The sequence below is a fragment of the Haemaphysalis longicornis genome, unplaced genomic scaffold (assembly GCF_048455015.1).
Source record: "Haemaphysalis longicornis isolate Haplotype H1 unplaced genomic scaffold, Haemaphysalis longicornis Haplotype H1 scaffold_169, whole genome shotgun sequence".
Classification (NCBI taxonomy): Eukaryota; Metazoa; Arthropoda; class Arachnida; order Ixodida; family Ixodidae; genus Haemaphysalis; species Haemaphysalis longicornis.
Genome location: NW_027526275.1, coordinates 477,169 through 498,182, shown reverse-complemented (window position 1 = coordinate 498,182; position 21,014 = coordinate 477,169). Strand labels below are relative to the sequence as shown.

The 21,014-nt window shown below is 49.7% G+C and overlaps 2 protein-coding genes and 1 long non-coding RNA gene across 4 annotated transcripts; 1 reads left to right on the top strand and 2 right to left on the bottom strand.

Moving 5' to 3' along the window:
- Positions 1–261: 261 nt before the first annotated feature.
- LOC144166324 (uncharacterized) lies at positions 262–13,393 on the bottom strand. Its single transcript, XM_077695850.1, has 6 exons — positions 13,357–13,393; positions 12,934–13,251; positions 12,651–12,792; positions 9,761–10,097; positions 6,608–6,971; positions 262–574 (listed from the first exon to the last, which is right to left on the bottom strand). The coding sequence occupies exons 1-6, from the start codon at positions 13,391–13,393 to the stop codon at positions 264–266; spliced, it is 1,509 nt and encodes a 502-aa protein (XP_077551976.1). The 3' UTR covers positions 262–263.
- On the top strand, positions 3,386–4,485 carry LOC144166333 (uncharacterized). Its single transcript, XR_013321643.1, has 3 exons — positions 3,386–4,079; positions 4,181–4,259; positions 4,368–4,485. It is a non-coding gene; the product is annotated as an uncharacterized LOC144166333 (long non-coding RNA).
- Positions 13,116–21,011, bottom strand: LOC144166330 (uncharacterized). 2 transcript variants are annotated; one of them, XM_077695861.1, is made up of 3 exons: positions 20,658–21,011; positions 17,737–18,162; positions 13,116–13,251 (listed from the first exon to the last, which is right to left on the bottom strand). In XM_077695861.1, the coding sequence occupies exons 1-2, from the start codon at positions 20,755–20,757 to the stop codon at positions 17,765–17,767; spliced, it is 498 nt and encodes a 165-aa protein (XP_077551987.1). In that variant the 5' UTR covers positions 20,758–21,011; the 3' UTR covers positions 13,116–13,251; positions 17,737–17,764. The 2 variants fall into 2 exon arrangements, with proteins under 2 accessions (XP_077551987.1, XP_077551986.1); XM_077695860.1 differs by lacking the exon at positions 13,116–13,251 and having other exon boundaries at positions 13,258–18,162; positions 20,658–21,009.
- Positions 21,012–21,014: the final 3 nt, after the last annotated feature.

The window sequence follows — 21,014 nt, the reverse complement described above, 5'->3', positions numbered from 1 at the left end:
TTCGATGCTATAGTGGAGCAATCGTCACCCGGATGGTGAGGCCACACTGCGATGACAAAATTTTCACTGGGAGTGAAGCTTCAGTGCACGATAAAACAGGCTCTCTCTACTTCTCAGTCTTCACATCGTGGTGTGCTGTATGACCCCGCTGTGTAATGTTCTGCAAAAAGGGGCACGGTCTTCTTTCCTCCAGCGCTAATGGTGGTGCCTCCCCTCGTGCTTCCTCTGCTGGAGACAGTACGCAAAGGCCATGGGCAGAAGAGTCACTGGAAGGATCGTTTCGCCGTGTGGCTGCGCAAATGTCTCGCCAGGGCGGACTTCTGGGTGAAGGTCATGCAGCACAGGTGGCAGCGGAAGGGTCTCTCGCCCGAGTGGAGGCGCAGGCGGTTGACCAGGTGGCCCTTCCGCATGAAGGCCTTGCCGCAGCGGCTGCACTGGTGGGGGCGCTGCCTCTTCAGGTGGCTTGGGCGCGATGCCATGAAGTTGCACTGCTGGCAGCGCAGCAGCCGATGGCCGGGCTGGGGGCGATGCTGCCAACTTCGGCCATCCACAGATGGGGAAGGGATGGTGAAACCTGCATCGAACAAAGAGAGCGAAAAAACTGAGAGCCCTTGCACCAATTAATAAGGTGGCAGTGCACCAAGACAAAAGGAAGGAATCAGCACAAAAGAGGAAGGAGCGTCTCTGTTGGTGCGAGGCGAGCCTCTCTGCGCAGACCTACGGCACCTGTGCATTGAATGCAGACGAACCCTCCTCTATCTCACTGGCTTGGTGGTCTTTCACTCAGGAGGGTTTCAAACTTCGCAGTCAAGGCTTGTTCACAAATAGCACACAAAAAGCAGCAATTCAATCCATACGCGTGGGTAACCAGCAAAGCTGTAACATGCTGTCGTTATTTGCTTCATTAAAGCTTTTTTCATTACACATTGCCTGGTTGTGGTATTTTCATTCATTCATGGAAGCTGCCTACCCCTCGCAAATACGTATGACGCGTGGCCTTCCTTTTCGAAGTAACTTGTGGACAGTCTTTGTCACTGCCACTCTGACGCTGCTCATCCCACAACACCTGTCGCCTCTGCCTGCCGTTATCACTTGATCTGTATTTAACTCAGTAGCCCGATTGCTGTGCGTGCATTCTTCTGAGAGAGAGAGATAAGCTGAGCCAAACTCCCTCCCCTTACTTCTAATGCTCTTCCCACGTTTTTTTTACGGCATGCTTATCAAGTTTGCTGGAGGAGTTTTCTGCGAACACAGGATCACCAGATTTTTTTTTTTGCTTATCAATATAAAACTTCACTTTCAAAATCTCTTCTGATATCCCTTTTTGTATTGAAAAGTGAAAAGTTCACACCTACACAAAAATTTTAAAAATTCTGAGGGCTGTTATTCCCAATTCCATCCCCCACCAAGTGGACGCTCAAATCGACAGGGCCTTAAGCAAGTTCTTGTCACTTCATTCTCGAGTGGCCCGTGCGCCCGCCTACAGCAGACACCAAGTCCCTGTCAAGCCGGCCGCAAACAAAGTCCCTTCAGAAGCGAGGAGCGCTGCTTCAGATATCGTGCAAGCGCGGCCCCCTGGCAAGGTGTTGTTCAGGTGCGCGTCGTCGTCTGGCGATCACAACCATCTGGTATTCTATTTTCTCACACGAACATAGCGTGACGTAAACACTCTTTTTCTGGCCCCCGTGTCGAGTAGTCCTCGTGGCTGAGGCTCACCCCTGGTCGCGTGGGCCCAAACATTGCAAGGGTAGAGCTACGCGACGCACCATTTACAGATTATCAACAGTGGCTTGTGGCTACGGGAAGAGCACTTTGTCGCATAACCACTTCAGTAAGTACCCTGGCAAGGTTTGTGGGAATCTAACTTTCCTCTTCCCGCAAGCGTGGCCTTCAAACGAGCGCGCTGTCCCGTGCCGCACGTGACGTCATGGACCGACGTGCCAGTGGGGAAAACCGCCCCTCTCTGCCGCTGAAGCTCCTCCTCACCCGGGAACCTGCCTCCTCTGCCCCGCGCCTTATCAGCACGGCGCGTTTCACTTGGTTGCTCTCTTGCTCTTGGCGCTTGGAAATGAGATGCAGGATCGAGGATAGGAAATGGGGAAACGCGGCTCGTCCATGCCCTCGCCGCCACCCGTCCGGAGTGGGGCCCCTGACCGCAATAACAGACACAGGAGGTAGGCCTAGTCCTACCCCGCCGGCAGCCCACGCGTCGCCTTGGTCATTGCAGCCCGTTTGAGGCCAGGCCTTGAGGTGGCGTTGATACTGCGTAGTTCTTAGACCTGTCGAGGCGATCAATATGCGCTGTACCACTCGGCCAATAAATCTCCTGGTTCGTCCTGGCCCTTTGGAGCCTGTCGTCGCCTTTTTCGGTGAGTCGAACCTGTCGTGGCGTCCCTCGCGGACACCGCGAACATCTATGGGGCATTTTGGGAGGGTCATTTCGCGGGCGTGGTAAAACCCCCCGTATCCTACAATGGTCCATCTTAGGCCCACGAAGCCCACATGTTCTAACCGGCGCGGTAACACTTTACCGTAGCAACATGTGCGCAGGTTGAGAACGGAACATAGGAAGCTCAGGCTTCACCACTTGCATCTCCTTCCTGTTGCCACTTTCACATTGCTTGCAGAGGCTCTTGCGTTCACTGTTGTAGATTACCGACTTCGCTAATTGCGCATCAGTGCTTTTCCAAAACGAAACTGTAAGCATGATGGCTGGTTGAAGCATGAAGAAAGCACCATGGGCAGCAGCCTGTCTCGCAATGTCTGTCTTTTAAAGGGACACTGAAGTGATTTGTAAACAATGCGGGATTACGAGCACAAATTGTAGTCCGGAGTCCCTAGGCCCTGTTTCGACCACTCTGAGCGCGTTTACGCGAATTTATTTAGTAGAAAAATCAATTCGAAAATGCTGTGCTCCTCTTTACGCTCACCCATTTTCTGTGGCGTTTTCGTGTGACGTCGAGAGGAGCCGAGCTCGCAATTGGCTGCGCTACTGCAAGGCTCGCCGACCTTCCGCGACCGAGTCAGTCGGCCCAACGTTTAGTCCGCCGGCTGCCAACGGCTCATGGCAATTCGCTCGATCAGTTGAAACTAAGCCACAACACGTTTGTGAATAGAAGAATGTGCCTTTCTTTACTTCGTTAGTTTGTACTCTGTATCTAGCTCCAGGTCAAGGTCGCTTCACACAAGCGCTGCACAAGCGCACATGCGACGCTTCGCTGACTGGTACGCCAGTAGAAAAATATAAGGCCTCTTGAAGGGGTAGAAGAGGCAGCGAAGTCAATATAGGTACTAAGGAAATAAAATCAACTGATATTTTTACCGTACCCAGCCGAAAAAAACCATTGGCCGACCAATTGGTCCAATTTGCCACCCAATGGGTCCAAATGGAAACTCAATGGGTCCAAATGGAAACCCAATGGGTCCAATTGGACCTATTGGAGCGATCCGAATTGGGCCCATTGGCCCGATTAGGATGGCCAGTTGGGCCAATTGGACCCATTGGCTCCAACTATAAAGTTAATACTACTGACTGCTCCAACATGATGACCCAATCGGGGAGCCATTTTGGATAGTATTTGGATAGTATTCAATTACGACAACAAATGGCTGAAATTTAATTCTCTCTCTCACCCTTAATTTGAAACCTTCAGAAATGTTCAAAACTTGCAACCTTTACAAATGTATATTTATGAGGCAATTAATTTTGATATTACAATCAGCAATTCAAGATAAAGTTCTTAAAAAAACATAACAAACACACTAATGAAAACTTTCCGACACCTTGGCAAAATTGTTTTGAAATAAAACCCCGATCCAATCCAATCGAATCCAATCCATAGACGGACAGTGGATAAGTGATATTCAACGTGGTGTTGGCGGTGTAGGTAGTGTAGGCGTGTTGATCGGTTGCACACGCAGTCTTCTCTGACTGCATTGCATTGGAAATGTAAGGTGGTCTGCAAGAGTGTGAGAAGTGACGACGATGATATCGCACACCCATAGCAGTGTGTTTCAAGATGCATCTTTACGCTGAACGCCGCTAAGCCTCGCACCGAAGGAAGAGTGTCTCTGTTTATGTGAGTATACTGTTTATATGTAAGTTTTCCTTGCCATTTTCACCAATCATAGCGTGAGCGGTGTTATTAAGAATTAATTTGTCTGCCTAAATATATTTCAGGGCTGTTCATGTTACGATTGACGGGTTCACGACATCGCCGCGCAACGCAGTTCGCCATGCATGGGACGTTGTTGAAGAGGTGAGCTCACGTCTTTCAACATTTCAGTGCCTTGTTGTTTTAATGCGCGAAACTGCGGTTTATCATAAACTTAACCCATTGTTCGCTTTTGCCACTCACTTTGTGAAGGTCCAGCCAGCCTGCGGCGAGCGGAGCACGGCATGGACAATGGCCTGTGAAAAATTGCTTAAACGACGAACTGTCTGCATGCTGTGTATACAAACAGAGCAATAAAGGTATTCATTCATTCCGAGAGTTCTTGTATTTGTGATACAGGTAACCAACGCACTGCAGCGGCAGCTCAGATGGAGTGGCTGCGGCAGTGGGATGAACCAACTAAAAGTGCAACAAGTTGGCGGCCAATGGGAAGACCTATTGGCGTTCCAATGGGTCGGCCAATAGGTCGCCCAATAGGACGGCCAATGGGTCGCCCAATTGGCCGGCCAATGGGTACGCCAATGGGTGCCTAAAACATTATTGGCCGACCAATTGGCCGGCCAATTGGTCGACCAATTGGCCGACCAATTGGAACGCCAATAGGTCGGCCAATGGTTTTTTTCGGCTGGGTACAGCGTAAACTAGGGTGCGGGAAGCACTTTTTTGCGCTGGGTGAACAAGCACAGCGGTCAGCAGCACGACTACGCATCTGCGAACGCTTTTCCGTCTAAGAAATGCAATTGCTAGATGTGAGCTATTGTGGAAACTCGGGGGACGCTTACTGCACGAGCGCAATACAACAAATAGCCACCTAAGCTGCTTGAAATACTAAAACTGAATAAAAGTGTAAACTGGTTATACATTATATACCTTATATTTCCACTGTCAGGAGCCTTTCGTTCGTGGCCCTGTGGTCTGGAGCGCTTGGTTTAGATCGCGAGTGTTTTGCCCGTCACAAGTTCGAATCCCCGCGGGTGCAGCTTTTTTTTTTTTTTTTATAAGTTAACTTGTTTGTTTTTCGCCGATGTTTTCTATACTGCGTTCACCTTTTTTTTGGGCCGCAACGTTCACTGCTCCACGAACTAGCCCGCAGAGCTCGCGCAGCCTGGCACTGGCGCGCTAGCGAGTTTTCGTTGGCGTGCTGTTGCCATAACCACCGACTGCTTGCGGGCAGTGGGCACAAGCCAGAATCAACAGACCCTTGGCCTGGTGCGAACACGCTTTTTACGATACAGGCATGAGTAAGGCAAGCTCCAAATATGGGGGAAAAGCGCATGTATTTGTGTGTCTGCGGGGACGCGGAGGGCGTTCATGCACTGCGTAGGCCTCGGCTAGTGAATGCTACGATTCCAAGCCGTCCTGGGAGGCTTATCTTATGCATTTTACAGCCGACAACATGGCAGAAGCGCGGTACTACGATTACTGGGATATTGAGAGTGCCCATCCAACGACACCATCGGATGTCAAATATGTTGTTTTACAGAAACGAAAACGAAACCGAAACCAAAACTTGTTTGATTGCTAACCTTGGGCATCGTCCAATCACGGTGCCCCCTCCTCCCAACGTCACAGCTTAGTTGGTGCGGCCGCCGCAAACCGCGCATGGTAGTTTTTCTTCTTTCGCGCTTTGTAAAATAATTACTGATTTGTCAACTGGATAGATGATGAAAAGTGTGCTAATTTGAGCCAGTCTACGCAGTGCAAGCAAAAACGGGAGCTTGACAAATTCACTTCAGTGTCCCTTTAAATAAGATCAGCCCATAGAAAGTTTTGTGTAACAATTATATCACGTGCACAACCACTTCGGAACTGTTGCTTTTAGGAACACCTACAGATGGTTTTTTTGCTCGGAGCCAGGTGTCGTCGTAAGATAAAACAGACTCTCTTTCTGAGCCCCGCAGAGCATACACTGCTTCGTAATGATCAGCAAAAAAAAGGGCCCGCTCCCCTTCGATCTCGTTTGAGCAAGTGTTTGCGCACACACACAGCCGGGCCTTTCTCCCCCAGCTGCACTACTGGTAGTGGCTGCGCGCCTTCTCGTGCGTCTTTTGTGAAGGCCTTGGGGCTAAAGCGGCAGCACAAGAGCCTCTCAGAAGGGTTTGTAGTTGGGCAAGTTGGTACATAACTTTAACAAAACAGCGCGAAGCACGGGACAAAGGAAAGATGAAGACAACACAAGCGCTGACTATCAACTGTTTATTTGAAAGCAAAGAACGAAATATATAGGCGAAATGCGCGCGGCTACTCTTTGATAACATTTCGCCTATATATTTCGTTCTTTGCTTTCAAATAAACAGTTGATAGTCAGCGCTTGTGTTGTCTTCATCTTTCCTTTGTCCCGTGCTTCGCGCTGTTTTATTAAAGCCTCTCAGACTCTGTGGCTGCACACGTGGCTCACCAGGCACACAGGAGGCAACGGAAGGGGCACTCACCCGCGTGGAGGCGCAGGTGGGTCACCAGGTTGCCCTTCTGCACAAATGCCTTGCCGCAGTGGCTGCACTGGTGGGGGCGCTCACCCGAGTGGATGCGCTGGTGGATCTTCAGATGACTTGGGCGTGCGGCCACGAAGCTGCACTGGGGGCAGTGCAGAAGCCGGCGACCCGGCTGGGGGTCGTGCTGCACCCTGTGGCCATTCGGAAAGGGGGGAGAGGCAGAGGAGCCTGCAGCAAGGAGAGAGGGAACAAACTGGAACCCCTTCCGCTGACACAGTGGCAGTGCACCAGCAGCGAGGCTTTGAAGATTATAAGGCTTTCTTAGGCTACTTGAACAGCTTACTTCCGGTCTGCCTGTCTGACCCTTGACTCAGCCTTCTGGCCACAGTTGAATACATTCGTCAGGAAAAGAGAACTGCTCCAAACATCTAAATCTACCGGTTTATATTAGGTCATACCTGCCCTCATTATTTCTCACAAAGAAAACGTCAGGCACCTTCGAGTCACAATGTAAACATTTAAACGACAAAACCCGTGTTCTTTGAATTAACGGCGCATTAAAAATGACAGAAAAACCTCAGCATGTGTGAAATAAAAGCAAGCAGAAAGGAAAAGACTGCGCGTTCGTGCTGTTCTAGGCAGAGCAATAAACAAGAGATAAAGAAAGCGGTGCGCGCTGTCCCAGCAGATTGGCACGAGCAGTGACAAGGCAAGAAAATTGAATTACGGTGAACAAACCCCCGTTTAACTCATCGGAACAGAAGCGAGAGGGCAGGGGATAGTGTGAAGAGTTGGCAGGGGCCTAGGGGCTCCCTGTTCTGTGGCTAGCATGGTGGTGGCTAGGGTCGTCGTTTGAACGTGTAATGTTCTGTTCTGTGTCAGTGTGGTGATTTTTGTAGTTGTTATGCTGGGTGTACTGGCATCTGGTGGGAAAATGTAAGGTGGGTACTTCCACAACCGCTCATCATGGGCGAGAGAAGATCTAAACAGCCGCGATCACTTTGCACGTCCATTGGCCCGGTACCTACATCCGAATCCGAACACATACGCCGGGTGCGGGAAGATCCACCAACCCTTGAAATGATTACCGAATGCACCCTTGAGAATGATCCCTACAAAATGGTGTAGCAACTTGTCAGTCTCCCCCACAGTGCACCACACACGCTCCATCTGTCCGGTTTAGGTGTGAGAAGCGAGCAAAAAAAAAAAAAAAAACGAGTTCACTGTGAACTCCATATGAACAGCGAGCCTTTGCATGCATATGCAGAGAACTGTGTGAATGAACAGTGGGCATCGGCTGAACGGCTGAACTGCTGTTTTCTGGCCTCCTTACCTCAATAAAGCAATTCTCTCTCTCTCTCTGCCATTTAGGATGACCGAGCGCAAATATCACTGGCAACCATTATCGACAAAGTAGCGAAAATTACGCGCAGGCGTATGGCAATTCGCGCAATTATGTATTTGTTTCCATGGACATAAAGAGGCTAATATATTTGAGTTGTTAACGCCAATGGTGCCAACAGACATAAATGTTACACTAATATTGTGATTATCAGTGCATTTTGTGGTGGCGACAAGAAGAATAAATGCGCATGCAATAAAAAGGGGGATGCCTTAACGTTCGCACACTGCTGACAAAGATTTGTCTTTATATAAAAGAAGATAACGTATTCTTAGCACTCATCTACCCATTATACGTACGTATAATAGGTAGATGAGTGCTAAGAATTGTTGGTATACGTATACCAACAATTGTTTTCTGGTTTTAGAATTTTCCCAATTCATGGGGCAAGAATTGGGGTTCACACCGCGTCGATTACATCCTGGTGGGACCACCAAATCACGATCGCAGTAATGAAAAATTGTATTGGCCAGAGTAAAAAAAACGTAGCTTCATACACCAATGGCACTCCTAGACTTGGCCTTATAACTGATAAAATCCAACAAAACAAGGTTGAATTAACGGAACGGAACTTAACGGAACTTAGCAGGGTTCCCTGGGACCAACATGCTTGAGAACCCCTGGTCTACGGCATCAACAACCATGACAAGATAAAAACATATTCCCACTGCATTTTTATGCAAGGTGGCAAGAAAGTAAATTCTAAAGAAAAGTGGGGGATGGGTTCATTACACAAGTAAATACGGTATCTGTGCTCCCGCATTCTGGCCACCAGTGGCATCGGAACATTTTTATGTGAACTTGTGAATGTCTAAGACATTTTACCTTCCCCTGCACCCTTCGGTCCCTCCCCCCCCCCCCCCCCTCCTCAAAAAAAAAAAAAAACTGCTTGTGTCTTTTTTTAATTAATAGTATTTACTACTATTACTCGATGCGCCGCTCGAGTCCGCACACTCGCCGCCGTTCGTGTTGCACCGGTCGCTGCCCCTACAACTGCTGCGGCGAATGCTCTTCTGCCATCTGGATACTCTGCCGCATCCACAAACACAGCACCCGTCTTTGGCATGGAGATCGATGAGCGCCTTGGCCCTCGCCGCCCGCCGCTTCTTGTTGAACTCGGGGTTCATATTTCTTGGCACAGGACATACTCGCAACCGTCTGCTAATTGCTTCTGGTACATGCACGTCTGTATTCTCGGGTCCCCCTTCTTTTGGCTCCAGGCCTAGGTCACGCAGCACTTGATGCCCTTTCTTGTTTCCGATAGCCACACGAGCTGGGCGGTCCTCTGCGCCTCGGCGATTTCTTCCAAGGTGTTATGCACTCCCAGGGCCAGGAACTTTTCCGTGCTTGTGCAGTCGAGAAGTCCGAGTGCTGCCTTGTAAGCTTTAAGTATGAGTGCGTTAATCTTATTACGCTCGCATTGCCTCCAGTTGTGGAAAGCAGCAACATACGTAATGTGTAATGTGGCTTATAGAGAAGGATTGCACTAGCTGGGTGAGGTTTTCTTCCTTCATGCCTGCTTTTCTGTTTGACACCCTCTTTATGAGGCGAATTGCCGTGGTGACTTTGGCCGCGAGACGGTGCACCGTCTCGCCGTTCACTCGTTTGCGCTCAATCAGCATACCCAGCACTCGGATCTTCTCTACCTCTGGGATCGTGTGACCGCCGCTCCTCCTGATCTTGATTTTCTCTTGCTCTCTCGCAGGATCGTTGTCTTTCACCTTCCTAGCTGCCCCTTTCGGTTAAATCACCAACAGCTCGGACTTGCTTGGAGAGCAGACGAGCCCGGACCCGCCCAGCTGCTCCTCGATAGCATCAACTGCCTCTTGCAATGCACCCTCGATGTGTCCGTCGCTTCCACCTGGGACCCATAGCGTTATGTCATCGGCATAGATGGTGTGTCGGACCCCCGCGACTTGCGAGAGCCGCTCGGCCACCCCAATCATTACAAGGTTGAAAAGTAATGGCCAGAAGACCGAGCCCTGGGGGGTCCCGACACTGCCGAGCTTCTTCTCTTTGAGCCGCAGGTCCCCGGCGTTGATCTCGGTGGTCCGCGCCGTCAAGGAATCTTTGATGTACGCATAGGTTCTGTTGCCCATGTTTAGCCGCGACACCTGGGCCAGGATTGCTGAGTGCCTCACTTTGTCGAAAACACTCTGCAGGTCTAAACCCACGATGGCTCAGTTGTCTTGCGTGTTGGTAGTGTCATCGAGGATTTCATTTTTTAGTTGTATCATGGTGTCCTGAGTTCCGAGCTTGTTTCGGAACCCGATGATGGTGTTTGGGTAAAGCCCCGAATCTTCCAGGTACCTCTGCCACCTGTTCATGAGAACATGCTCCAACGCTTTGCCCACACAGGATGTAAGCGAAATCGGCCGGAGGTTCTCAATGTTGGGTGGCTTGCCCACTTTGGGAATCAAGATGGTCTTGGCAGCTTTCCATTGCCGGGGCAGTGACCCGGCTCGCCAGCATTTGTTGAAGTATGCCGTGAGGTTCTCGATGACCGCTTCCAGCGCATCGAGCAGAAGAAGTGGCCATTGCCCTAGACATCGCCGACCCCGATTGCGCGACTGTGCTCTGTGATTCTAGGACGGCAGTGAAAAACTACGCCAGAGGAAGAGTGTGTGGTGAAGCCGCACGTGTGTTGCATGCGATTGATCTCGCGAGTGAAAGTAGGTGTGTTGTAATTACTAAGTGGTTTCCGGCGCACAAGGGCAGTGATGTCTCGGATCACGGCAACGCAAACCACAACGAGACGGCGAACGCGGCGGCACGAGGACTAACCAACCGTTCCGCTGCTACTGTGGTCGACCCGACGTGGTGGTGGGAAACCAGGGACAGGATGACCTCTTACAATAAAATCGTGAAGTGGTACAGACTAGATAGAAGGACTATGCCACCACCTCATCCGGGCTTGACCCGTGAGGAAGCAGTAATATATCGACAACTACAGACAGGGTCGTTACTCACCCCGGTGCTGACGAAGCACACGTGTCCACGTGTTTATGTAAGTGATGTCCACGTGTTTATGTAAGTGACCTTTGTTGTGTGTGCCCAAAGGAGAGAGCCACTGCGGCTCACATACTTTGGGACTGTGCCCAGAACCCGCACCAAGCTACAACGATGACAATGATCCTGCCGCGGCTCGAGGCCGCAATGCGTTGCTACGATCAAGAAGTCCAAGCCCAGGCCGTCCAGCAGATCTCGGCGGCCCTCGAAAGGCAACGACCGAGCGAAACCGGAGGGAGGCTGCCACCCCATAACAGGGGCAGGCGCAGTCGACCAAAGGGAGTAGTGAAGCTGCGGCCAGAGTAGAGGCGCAACAGCCGGGAAGACGTCATGGCCGCGTCACGGTGACGCCTTCCTTACATGGGACGGCTAATCGTTCGGCGGGCATTTTTAATAAAGTTGCTTTGATCGCTCGCACTACTACTACTACTACTAATCCCCTGGGGAGCGGAAAATATGCTACCACACATAATCATCACCATGCCCATTTAAATATAATAATGGTAATTTATTTTAATGCGTAGCATTCTTTGCTGAGTACCCCCATAGCCAGGGCCACGTAATGCCCTGCATTTCCACAAAACTGCAGATATCGTGGAAGAAGAAGAAGAAGAAACACATTTATTTGTGAGCACAGTTAGTCGCCGATGGTGGCCGCCGTTTTGGCGGTGACTGTGGCCACTCGGGCGTCCAGTGAAGTAAGCTTGAACCTCCTGGTCTCGACAGTGCAATGCCTCTTCCCACGGCTCACATGTGGTTATTTTTGGATAGGGATCTCTCGGGCATCCCCACATAAGGTGCTGAAGGGGGCCGAGCGACTGGCACCCTTCGGCTGGGTGCCAGTCCCGGCACCCAGCCTACGTACCCTGCATACGGCTGGGTGAATTAGGCCTCATTTAACGGGATTGGGAAATATGTTCGCTTGTAAAAGACGCCATGTGTGTTCTTGCTGGCTGGTGAATTGGGTGTGTGTCGGGGGGGCATACATGGCGAGAGAGGCGGTAATGGGTGGTAATTTCATTGTACGTAATCATCCGGTCTCCAGCGGACCTGGCGCCATGGTAGAGGAACGAGCTGGGCCTGGTTAGGGCGGTGAGTTCTCGAGCCATACTGTGGGCAACTTCATTCCCCTCCAGGCCAGCGTGCGCAGGAGCCCAGGTGACTTCTATGGGGGACATTGAGGGTGTTTGTTGGAGAATTTTGAGTGCCTGAGGCGAAATAAAGCTGGAGACGAAATTTTAAACTGCCGTTTTAGAACCGGTGATGACTGCCTAAGCAACCAAGGACTTCCGTGGGACGTCCGAAAAACAGCCGAACATCCAATTTCTAGCTGCCTCTTGAAATTGCCTTTTCAGGAAGCACTTTTCAGAAGCACATCGGCTGCTGTTCACTAAGAGAAAGCACCATCACAGAAGAAAATTGCATGAGAGGCGTAAACGCAAAATACATATATGTATTTGTAGGCATTTCTATCAAAGGCGACACATTGAAACTGCCCTTCCCAACAAAAGTGCACCTTTTTGCTTGTGTCAGTCCGCAAAGCTGCAGCACGTGTTCAGATGGGCACTGTACGGCGGCCGCTTGAGACCAACACCAGACGGCACTGTCTCCACAGGTCCCACCCACAATTACACTTCCTGCACCAGCGTGGAGCAGTTGTTACCCGGCTGGTGAGGCCACGATGTGACGGCAAAATTTTCTCTCGGACCCAGCAGGCCCCCACCTCTTAAGCCCCCACCTCTTGGAATGCTCCATAAAAGAGCTTTGTAATGATCTGCAAGAAGGGGCGTGCTTCAGTTCGATCATGCGTGCACACACACGAATCGCCCTTCTCCTCTCCCGCTCTGCCACTGGTGGTTGCTGTGCGTGGTCTGCTGGAGATGGCAAGCGAAGGCCACGGGGCGAAAGAATCAGCGAAAGAAATGCCCGGCTGCATGGCTGCGCAGGTGGGCAACCAAGTTAGTCTTCTGGGCAAAGGCACTGGGGCACAGGTGGCATTGAAAGGGACGCTCGCCCGTGTGCGTGCGCAGGTGGTCGACCAGGTGGCTCCTCTGCCCGAAGCCCTTGCCGCAGTGGCTGCACTGGTGGGGGCGCTCGCCCGTATGTATGCGCTGGTGCCTCTTTAGGTGGCTTGGGTGCGGTGTTGTGAAGCTGCACTGGGGGCAGTGCAGTATCCGGCGACCCGCCCGGGGGTAGTGCTGCACCCTGGCACCGCTGCGGGAGGGGGAAGGGCCTGCAACAGGAGGACAGAGAAACACTGAGAGCCCTTCCACTGACAAACACGGTGACAGTCAGGCATAAGAGGAGAGAACCAGCATGACAGAGGAGGCAGCGTCACCTTTGGTGCCAGACAAACTGCTCTGCTCAAGCCTCATGTGCCTGAGCACTGCCTACCAACATGGACGAACCCTACTTTTTCTTGCTCGCTCGGCTGTCTTTCGCTCAGAAGGGGGTTTGATACTTCACAATCGAGGCTTCTCAGGATTGGCATGTCTAATGCTTTTACCCTAAGAAAGCTCTTCTCTCGTTACCATGCACTGTGCTAAAACCTCCTAACTTCATGCCTAAGTTTGGAAGCAATGGGAGTGTTCATCACTGGAGGTGCTTTGCCGTGCACGGAACATTCGCCCCAGCTGGCTCTGCAGTGCCAGGGTGGCTGCACCAGCACATGTACAGTGCGCTCAGCCGTAATACATTGGCACATAATAGATACATGCAAGTGAACAGTATCGCATAGCAAGGGAGGGGAATTGGCCAGGGCTTGGTGAAATGGTTGATGAAATAAATTTTCTCCCTCAACCGGTTACCACCGAATTCAATCAACAATAACTTCACCAGGCAGCGAGATTTGCAGAGCTCACGTGCTTTCCCCCGAAACGTTCCTTTTCACAGGAAGCAGATAATATGCAGAGAGGGTAAGCTGATTAAAGGTGTAATATTAGAGAATTGAAGGCCTAAAGAGTAAAAAAGCTGCATGTTTTTCTCAGGGGCTCACTGATAAGGGACACGGATTTCAAAACCAATTTTCAAGTATCAGTTACACCCTAAACTCGGTTGTGAAGGTTTCTACGACCGGATCTGCCTGCAAGCATCTGATACAAGCTGTGTTGAAGTCTTAGTGGACACCATGCGAATGTGTAGGGTCTTAAATGAAATTTAAGAAGGGCAAAACATTATCAATATGCTCTTTACTGTCACCCACACACAGCCTCTGTGAAAGCCATCTTGTAGGTCGGGAATCAATGACGAGCAATTAAACCAACTGTATTGTTGTGGCTGGCAACTCCGACCCTTCTGATCTTTACTGGAACCAGCAACCTCCTTTCAAGGGCATAATTGAAAGGCTAAATGTTGCCACGGTGGATGTTGGTGACTTTTTTGCACTTACCAGATTTTTAACACCTACCACCAAAAATCACACACTTGACGCACTGTCCACAAATAAACCAGATAAAGTCATGCCAGGATACAGCAAAAAACCTGCCGTTGGCCCAAAAAACTTCAGTAGACACTACTCATACAGGTTTCTTGTGATTGTATTCTGAAGTTCCACCCATGTGATTATTTGACTGCTTGCCTAACACCTGCAGTCGTTATACGTAACAGGCAGCCGAAGACCAGAACACCATGCACTGATCACGGCGACCCCGTCAAACAATGCAATGGCATCATATTAGCGTGCAGCGTGTTTTCAATCCCTGTCAAGACTTAAATGGTCTGACTTCTTTCTTGTTTGTTAATATTGACTCTTTGGTGTGAAGGCATTAGCTAACGCAGTACCAAGGTCCTCAAAAACCTTTTGTATACGAAGTAGAGGAATGGAGTTGAAGAGGAAATTTGGAAAATTCGAGCCTTGGTGGGATATAACGCGGGGCGTTTGGAATGCGAGACAATCACATGCATACGTATACCAAATGGCTCCAGCTAATAAAGACAAATGCAGTGACGACGTTGTGGGCCTCGACTCGGAAATGTGCGTTGGGCATGCTAATTACACAAGTAGCAATCAAGCGAATAGCAAAGTGCCTTTCCGCATAATGTCTGCTCTGCTCAGTACTCAACACCAGCACCACCATGCGGCAATCACTGAAACCTGCGGTCGTACTGCACTGTCCCAAATGATGGTGCGCAAAAGTGCAAAGAAGGCAAGGAAAAGACGCAAAGGAGGAATGATGGTAATGTGTAATGAGAGGACGTGTTCAGCCATTGCAAAATAATGCTTCCACATTCACAGCACCGTAAGGGGCCGTTAAAATTTCGTTTCTTCACACAACGATAGCACATAACAAACATGCACTAAGCATGCCAGCAATTTATTAAATTTAGCCGTGACGACTGGCCACTCTGCGGTCACAAAGTCAAGAACTCGGTGGGCAGGATGGTATGAGCAAAACAGAACTTAAACCGTGCTTTTCTTATTAAAAATGCACGCAACAGGAACACCAAAACTTTAAGCATGGCCTAAACATCATAAAATTACATTTGGGCGGTGGTTAAACAGTTTAAAACTTCTCAGACCATTCTACCCTAAATGGGCACGTCTGTGTTTTTCCGGTGTTGTGTACATGTCTGGTCAAGAAGTTTGTGGGGACAAATTGGTCGCAGTTAGCACAGGACCTGTATAATTGGGAGATCTATGGGAGAGCCCTCTGCCCAGCAGTGGGCGTAAATAGGCTGATGATGATGATGGTACACGTCCGGGCATCTGAGGTGGGGGCTTGGTGGGCTCCAAGCATAACAGCGCGCACTTCCATGAACTGGAACAGTGCATCACCTGAGCTTTACATAAAAAAAAAAAAATGTAATACATTGTTTTAATACTAGAAGATGCTGTATCGACCCACAAATCTACCGGAGCTGCACATTTCGGCACCCCGTGATGCAATGCATATTCCAAATGTCTTGTGGAGAAGCAAGCAGCTTCAGTTCAATGCATTCGGGAAACACAGGTCACATAACAATATAAGATACGAAGGTGGAAATGGAGGATTGGAGGCGTCATTTAAGAGGAGGTTAACGACTACTTATAGCAGTGACAACACGGTGGTGGTGAGGCAGCTACCAAGAGCCGCTTCGTATCCGCTGTCTCCCTCACTTTTTTCAGGCATGAAAGAGTATAAGAAAGTTATCTCAGTTGGTACTCTCCCTGAAGCTTCTTTGAACCGCTGCAGTACCAAGGATCTAATCCCTGGGATCTTCAATCAACCGACTCAATCACCAGTACGAACCGTACATTTATTTGCAATCATGTGGCTAGAAATCAGTGCTCGGGGGGGAGCCTAGCCATGAGCTCCCTTTCCAGACCGCCAGTACAGTGTCACCGAAGAGAGTGCACGCTACTGGCGTCAGCTGAAGGGGCAGCTCCCGATATGCAATGCTCAGAGGACCTCGTTTTGTGGGTGCTGCGCTGTGCACCTAGAACTGAGGAATAAGGTGGCTACTTTTGTCTGCGAGCATTGTGCGACGTCTCGACGAATGGATGGCCAAGGACACAACAAGACGTTTGCTGGTGGCTTGCGCAAACCAAATTCCGCGGAGGTCTGCACATGGGTGACCCATGCTTGGCTCTAGCTAACTGATGACATGGTCTTGCGAGTGGTTATTAAAAAGCTCTTCGTAAGCAATTCTTCGGACTGCACCAAGAACGACTTGTGTGGGAGACAGCCAGGCAAAGGCAGTCCGACAAGACTCCAAACAGCTCTATTGAGTTACGATAGACAAAAAAGTGCTTACAGCTTCAACAAAACGGTGATATGTAACAATTTTTTTCCAAATTTCTCGGCCACAAGGTAAGTCGGTCGCCCTATATTCCACCTTATACGGAAGTTTGTCAACATGTCCAAGAAAGAGTGATGTGGAGAGGGAAGTTTCTTCCTCCTCCTCCTCCTCATGCCACAAAAGAGTACTTGTGGCTACTGAGGTTGTTGGATAACCCATCGTAGATTAAATTTTAAGGTTCAGTTAGAAAAATTAGGGAATTGAAGTAACACACAGACATTCGTGATGCCAACTGACTACTGAAGTTTACTAGTACTGTTAAGCAAATATATAAAATATGAAAACAAACCATATCGCGAAAGGGGAAGGGGATAAAAAGTAACGACCCCTCCCTTCTCTGTCTTTTTTCGTTAAAGTCTGCACTCTCTCGTTCAAAGCATTTTCTAAACAGTGGAACCAAACTTAACAGATAGATAGTGTCTAAGTTTTTATCACTCTCTGAATGTTTTCATCTGACCCTTACAGCCATCTCTAGAAAAGAGCACACACGACGAGCACTTGACATCAACTGCTGTTTACCGACACACGGCACAATTACAGCACGAAATTGCATGCGACATATCCAAACTGCACGTGCTAGCACGCATATGAATGGTGACACATCATGACTCCCACTTCCTAAAAGGTGGTGCGTCCGCTTGCTTCTGTCGAACAGCAAAGCTGCAGCCTGCATTCAAACAGGCACTCATCACGAGTTGCCGGTGACTGACACCGGATGGCACTGTCTGGCACAGGTCTCACCAACAATCACACTTCCTGCAGCAGCGAGGAACAATTGTCACACGGCTGCGGAGGCACCGATGCATTGACAAACCTGGTAATTTTTGCCTGCAGTGAAGTCGCAACGTACAAAACACAGGCTCTCGATCAGAGTCCCACACTGCTTCATAACGATCCACCAAGAGGGGCTCACTGCCCTCCGACAAAGTTCTGCACACACCCTGCTGGGCCGTTCCCCTCGGGCTGCACTACTGGTGGCTGCTGTGCTGCTTCTCGTGTGCCTTCTGTTGGATACGGCGTGCGAAAGCCTCGGGGCAGAAGCGGCAGCGGAAGGGCCTCTCGTCCGTGTGGCTGAGCACGTGACGATACAGGGCATTGACCTGGGCGAAGGCGCTGGAGCACTGGTGGCACTGGTAGGGACGCTCGCCCGTGTGGATGCGCAGGTGCTCGACCAGGTGGCTCCTCTGCCCGAAGCCCTTGCCGCAGTGGCTGCAGTTGAAGGGGCGCTCGCCCGTGTGTATGCGCTGGTGCCTCTTCATGTGGCTCGGGTGCAGTGCCGTGAAGCTGCACTGCTGGCACTGCAGCGGCTGACGACCCGGCGGGGGGCTGTGCTGCACACCGTGGCCTCCCAGGGAAGGAGAAGGGCCTGCAACAGGAGGAGAGAGAAACTCTGAGAGCCCTTCCACTGACAAAGACGGTGACAGTCAGGCATAAGAGGAGAGAACCAGCACGACAGAGGAGGCAGCGTCACCTTTGGTGCCAGGCAAACTTCTCTACCCAGGCCTAATGTGGCTGAACACTGCCTAGCAACACGGACTAACATTACTCTTTTTTGCTGTCTCGGCTGTCTTTCGCTCAGAAGGGTTTTGAAACTTCACAATCGAGGCTTGGCATGTCTACTGCTTTCACACTAAAAAAGCTCTTGCATCGTGGTGAAACCTCTTAAGTTCATGCCTAAGTTGGGAAGGATTGGGAGTGTTCATGACTGGAGGTGCTTTGCCGCGCACAGAACATTCGCACCAGCTGGCTCCGCACTGCCAGGGTGGCTGCACCAGCACATGTACAGTGTGCTCAGCCGTATTACGTTGATCCAGTTGGAAGTCCTCCAAGGCAGACCCATAATACATACATGCCAGTGTACGGTACCACATAGCAATGCAGGGGAATCGGCCAGGGCTCGGTGAAATGGCTGATGAAAAAAATATTTACCCTCAACCGGTTACCACCAAATTCGATCAACAATAACTTCACCAGACACTGAGATTTGCAGAGCTCATGTGCTTTCCCCTGAAACTTTGTTTTTCACCGGAAGACGATAATGTGCAGAGGGTAAGCTAACTAAAGGTGTAATATTGGAGAATTGAAGACTCAAAGAGTAAAGAAGCTGCACATTTTTCTCAGGGACTCACTGATAAGTGACACACGAATGTCCAAACCAATTTTTAAATACTCGTTACACCCCTAAACTCGGTTGCGAAAGCTTCTACGAGGGGATCTGCCTGCAAGCATCTAAAACAGCCTGTGTTAAAGTCTTACTGGACACCATAGGAATGTGTAGGGTCTTAAGTGAAACTTCAGAGCGGCAAAACATTATCAACATGCTTTTTGCCGTCGCTCACACGTAGACTTTGTGAAAGCCATTTGGTAGCTCGGGATTCAATGAGGAGCAATGAGGAGGTGGGCTAGTGAGGAAGCTACCAAGAGCCGCTTTGTCTCCGCCATCTGTTTTACTCTATCCAGGCATTTCACGCGTGAAAAGAGTGCAAGAAAGTTATCTCAGTTGGTTCTTTCTTTGAGGCTTCTCCTCTGAGCAACTGCAGCACCAAGGATCTTCTATCAACCGACTCAATTGCCAGTACGAACTATACAATTATTTAAATTCAGGCGGCTAAAAACCAATGCTGGGGTGGAGCCTAAGATGACGGACCACGAGCTCTGCCGCTTAGACCCCATCTGTCCGCCTCCGAATTCACCCTAGTTTTTCCCTTTCATCCCACCACTCAGGCAAGAGGAAAGGAAGGGGTCAGGATATGGTCTTTTGGTTTCAAGAGCTCATCTACCCGTGCATTTCTGCCTCTGCGCGCGCTGCTTTTCAGAACATCCAGTGTGAGCAGATACGACCGGTTCCAGAAAAAGCCGGCGCAAGAATTAAGGCACTGCGCAACACGCTTTCCTCTGTCGAGAGACATTTCAGTTAGTTTGACATTTCCAACAAAGAGTAAGGAGGAGAGGGAAGTTTCTTCCTCCTCCTCCTCCTTCTCACGCCAGGAAAGAGTGCAACTTGCGGCTACTGAGGTTGTCGGATAAGTCATTGTAAATTAAATTTCGAGGTTCAGCTAGAAAAATTAGGGAATTGAAGTAACACACAGGCATTCAGTGATGCAAACTAACCACTGGAGTTTACTACTACTATTAAGCAAATACATCAAAGAAATGGAAGCAAACCATACAGCAAAAGTGTGTGGGGGAACGTGGCTTTCCCCGATATTAAAACCAGTGTTTGGTATCCATTATTAAAAAGAAACGACCCCTACCCTTCTGTCTTTCTTAATTAGTTTGCACTCATTTGTTCAAAGCATTTCCTAAACAGAGGAACTTCATCACGTAGTTGGTGACAGCTTATGTCTATCTGATTGTCCGTCAGTTTATGTCACTCTCTGAATGTTTCCAGCTGACCTTAACAACGATCCCTAGAAAAAGCACATGGACATCAACTGCTGTTTACCGACAGAAGGCACAATTACAGCAGAAAATTACATGCAACATATGCAGACTGTGTGTGCTTGCATGCATATGAATGGTGACACATCATGATTCCCACATCTTAAAAGCTGGTGTGTCTGCTTGCTTCTGTCGAACAGCAAAGCTGCAACACACATTCAAATAGGCGCTCATCACGAGTTGACAGTGACTGACACAGGATGCCACTGTCAGCCACAGGTCGCACCAACAATCACACTTCCCGCAGCAGCGAGGAACAATTGTCACCCAGCTGTGGAGGCGCCGACAGGACGACTAACGTGGCAATTTTCACTCTGAGTGAAATCTCAATGTACAATAAAACAGGGTATCTCTCCGAGTCCCCCACTCCCTGGAATGCTGCACGACACTGTTTTGTAACAACTGCCAAGGGGGGCCTACTTTCTTCCATGGTGGTTGGGCTCCTTCTTCTCATTTGTCTTCCGCTTGAGGCAACTGGTCGATGGTATGCAGTTCTTTTGCATGGGCAATTGAGCTTCATTTTCGCCTTAAGTTCTTGCAATGCCCGAATTCAAATGTTTCTCTCTCTCTCTTTGTAACCAAGATTCCAAAACATGGCATTTTGGTGATCGTCTCGCTTTTTGCGCCATCTCGCTGCCATGACAATGCCCGTGTTTTGACCTCCAACGTTAGGTCATGCCTTTGCATTAAAATCCACTAGTGACAAACGAGGAGAAATTAAAAATTTCAAAGGCTGACAAAGCACAAAAACCCGCTGCAATCAAGCATGGTGTCATT

Coding starts and splice junctions, on each gene's coding strand:
- LOC144166324 (XM_077695850.1), bottom strand. CDS start 13,393: ATGAGGCTTGAGCAGAGCAGTTTGTCTGGCACCAAAG. Junction 12,793..12,933: donor TGCAGCCGGGCATTTCTTTC/GCTGATTCTTTC, acceptor CCCTTCTTGCAG/ATCATTACAAAGCTCTTTTA. Junction 6,972..9,760: donor CAAGCAAGTCCGAGCTGTTG/GTGATTTAACCG, acceptor GGCTGAGTCAAG/GGTCAGACAGGCAGACCGGA.
- LOC144166330 (XM_077695861.1), bottom strand. CDS start 20,757: ATGAAGCTCAATTGCCCATGCAAAAGAACTGCATACCATCGACCAGTT. Junction 18,163..20,657: donor CCCAACCACCATGGAAGAAA/GTAGGCCCCCCT, acceptor CTCCTGTTGCAG/GCCCTTCTCCTTCCCTGGGA.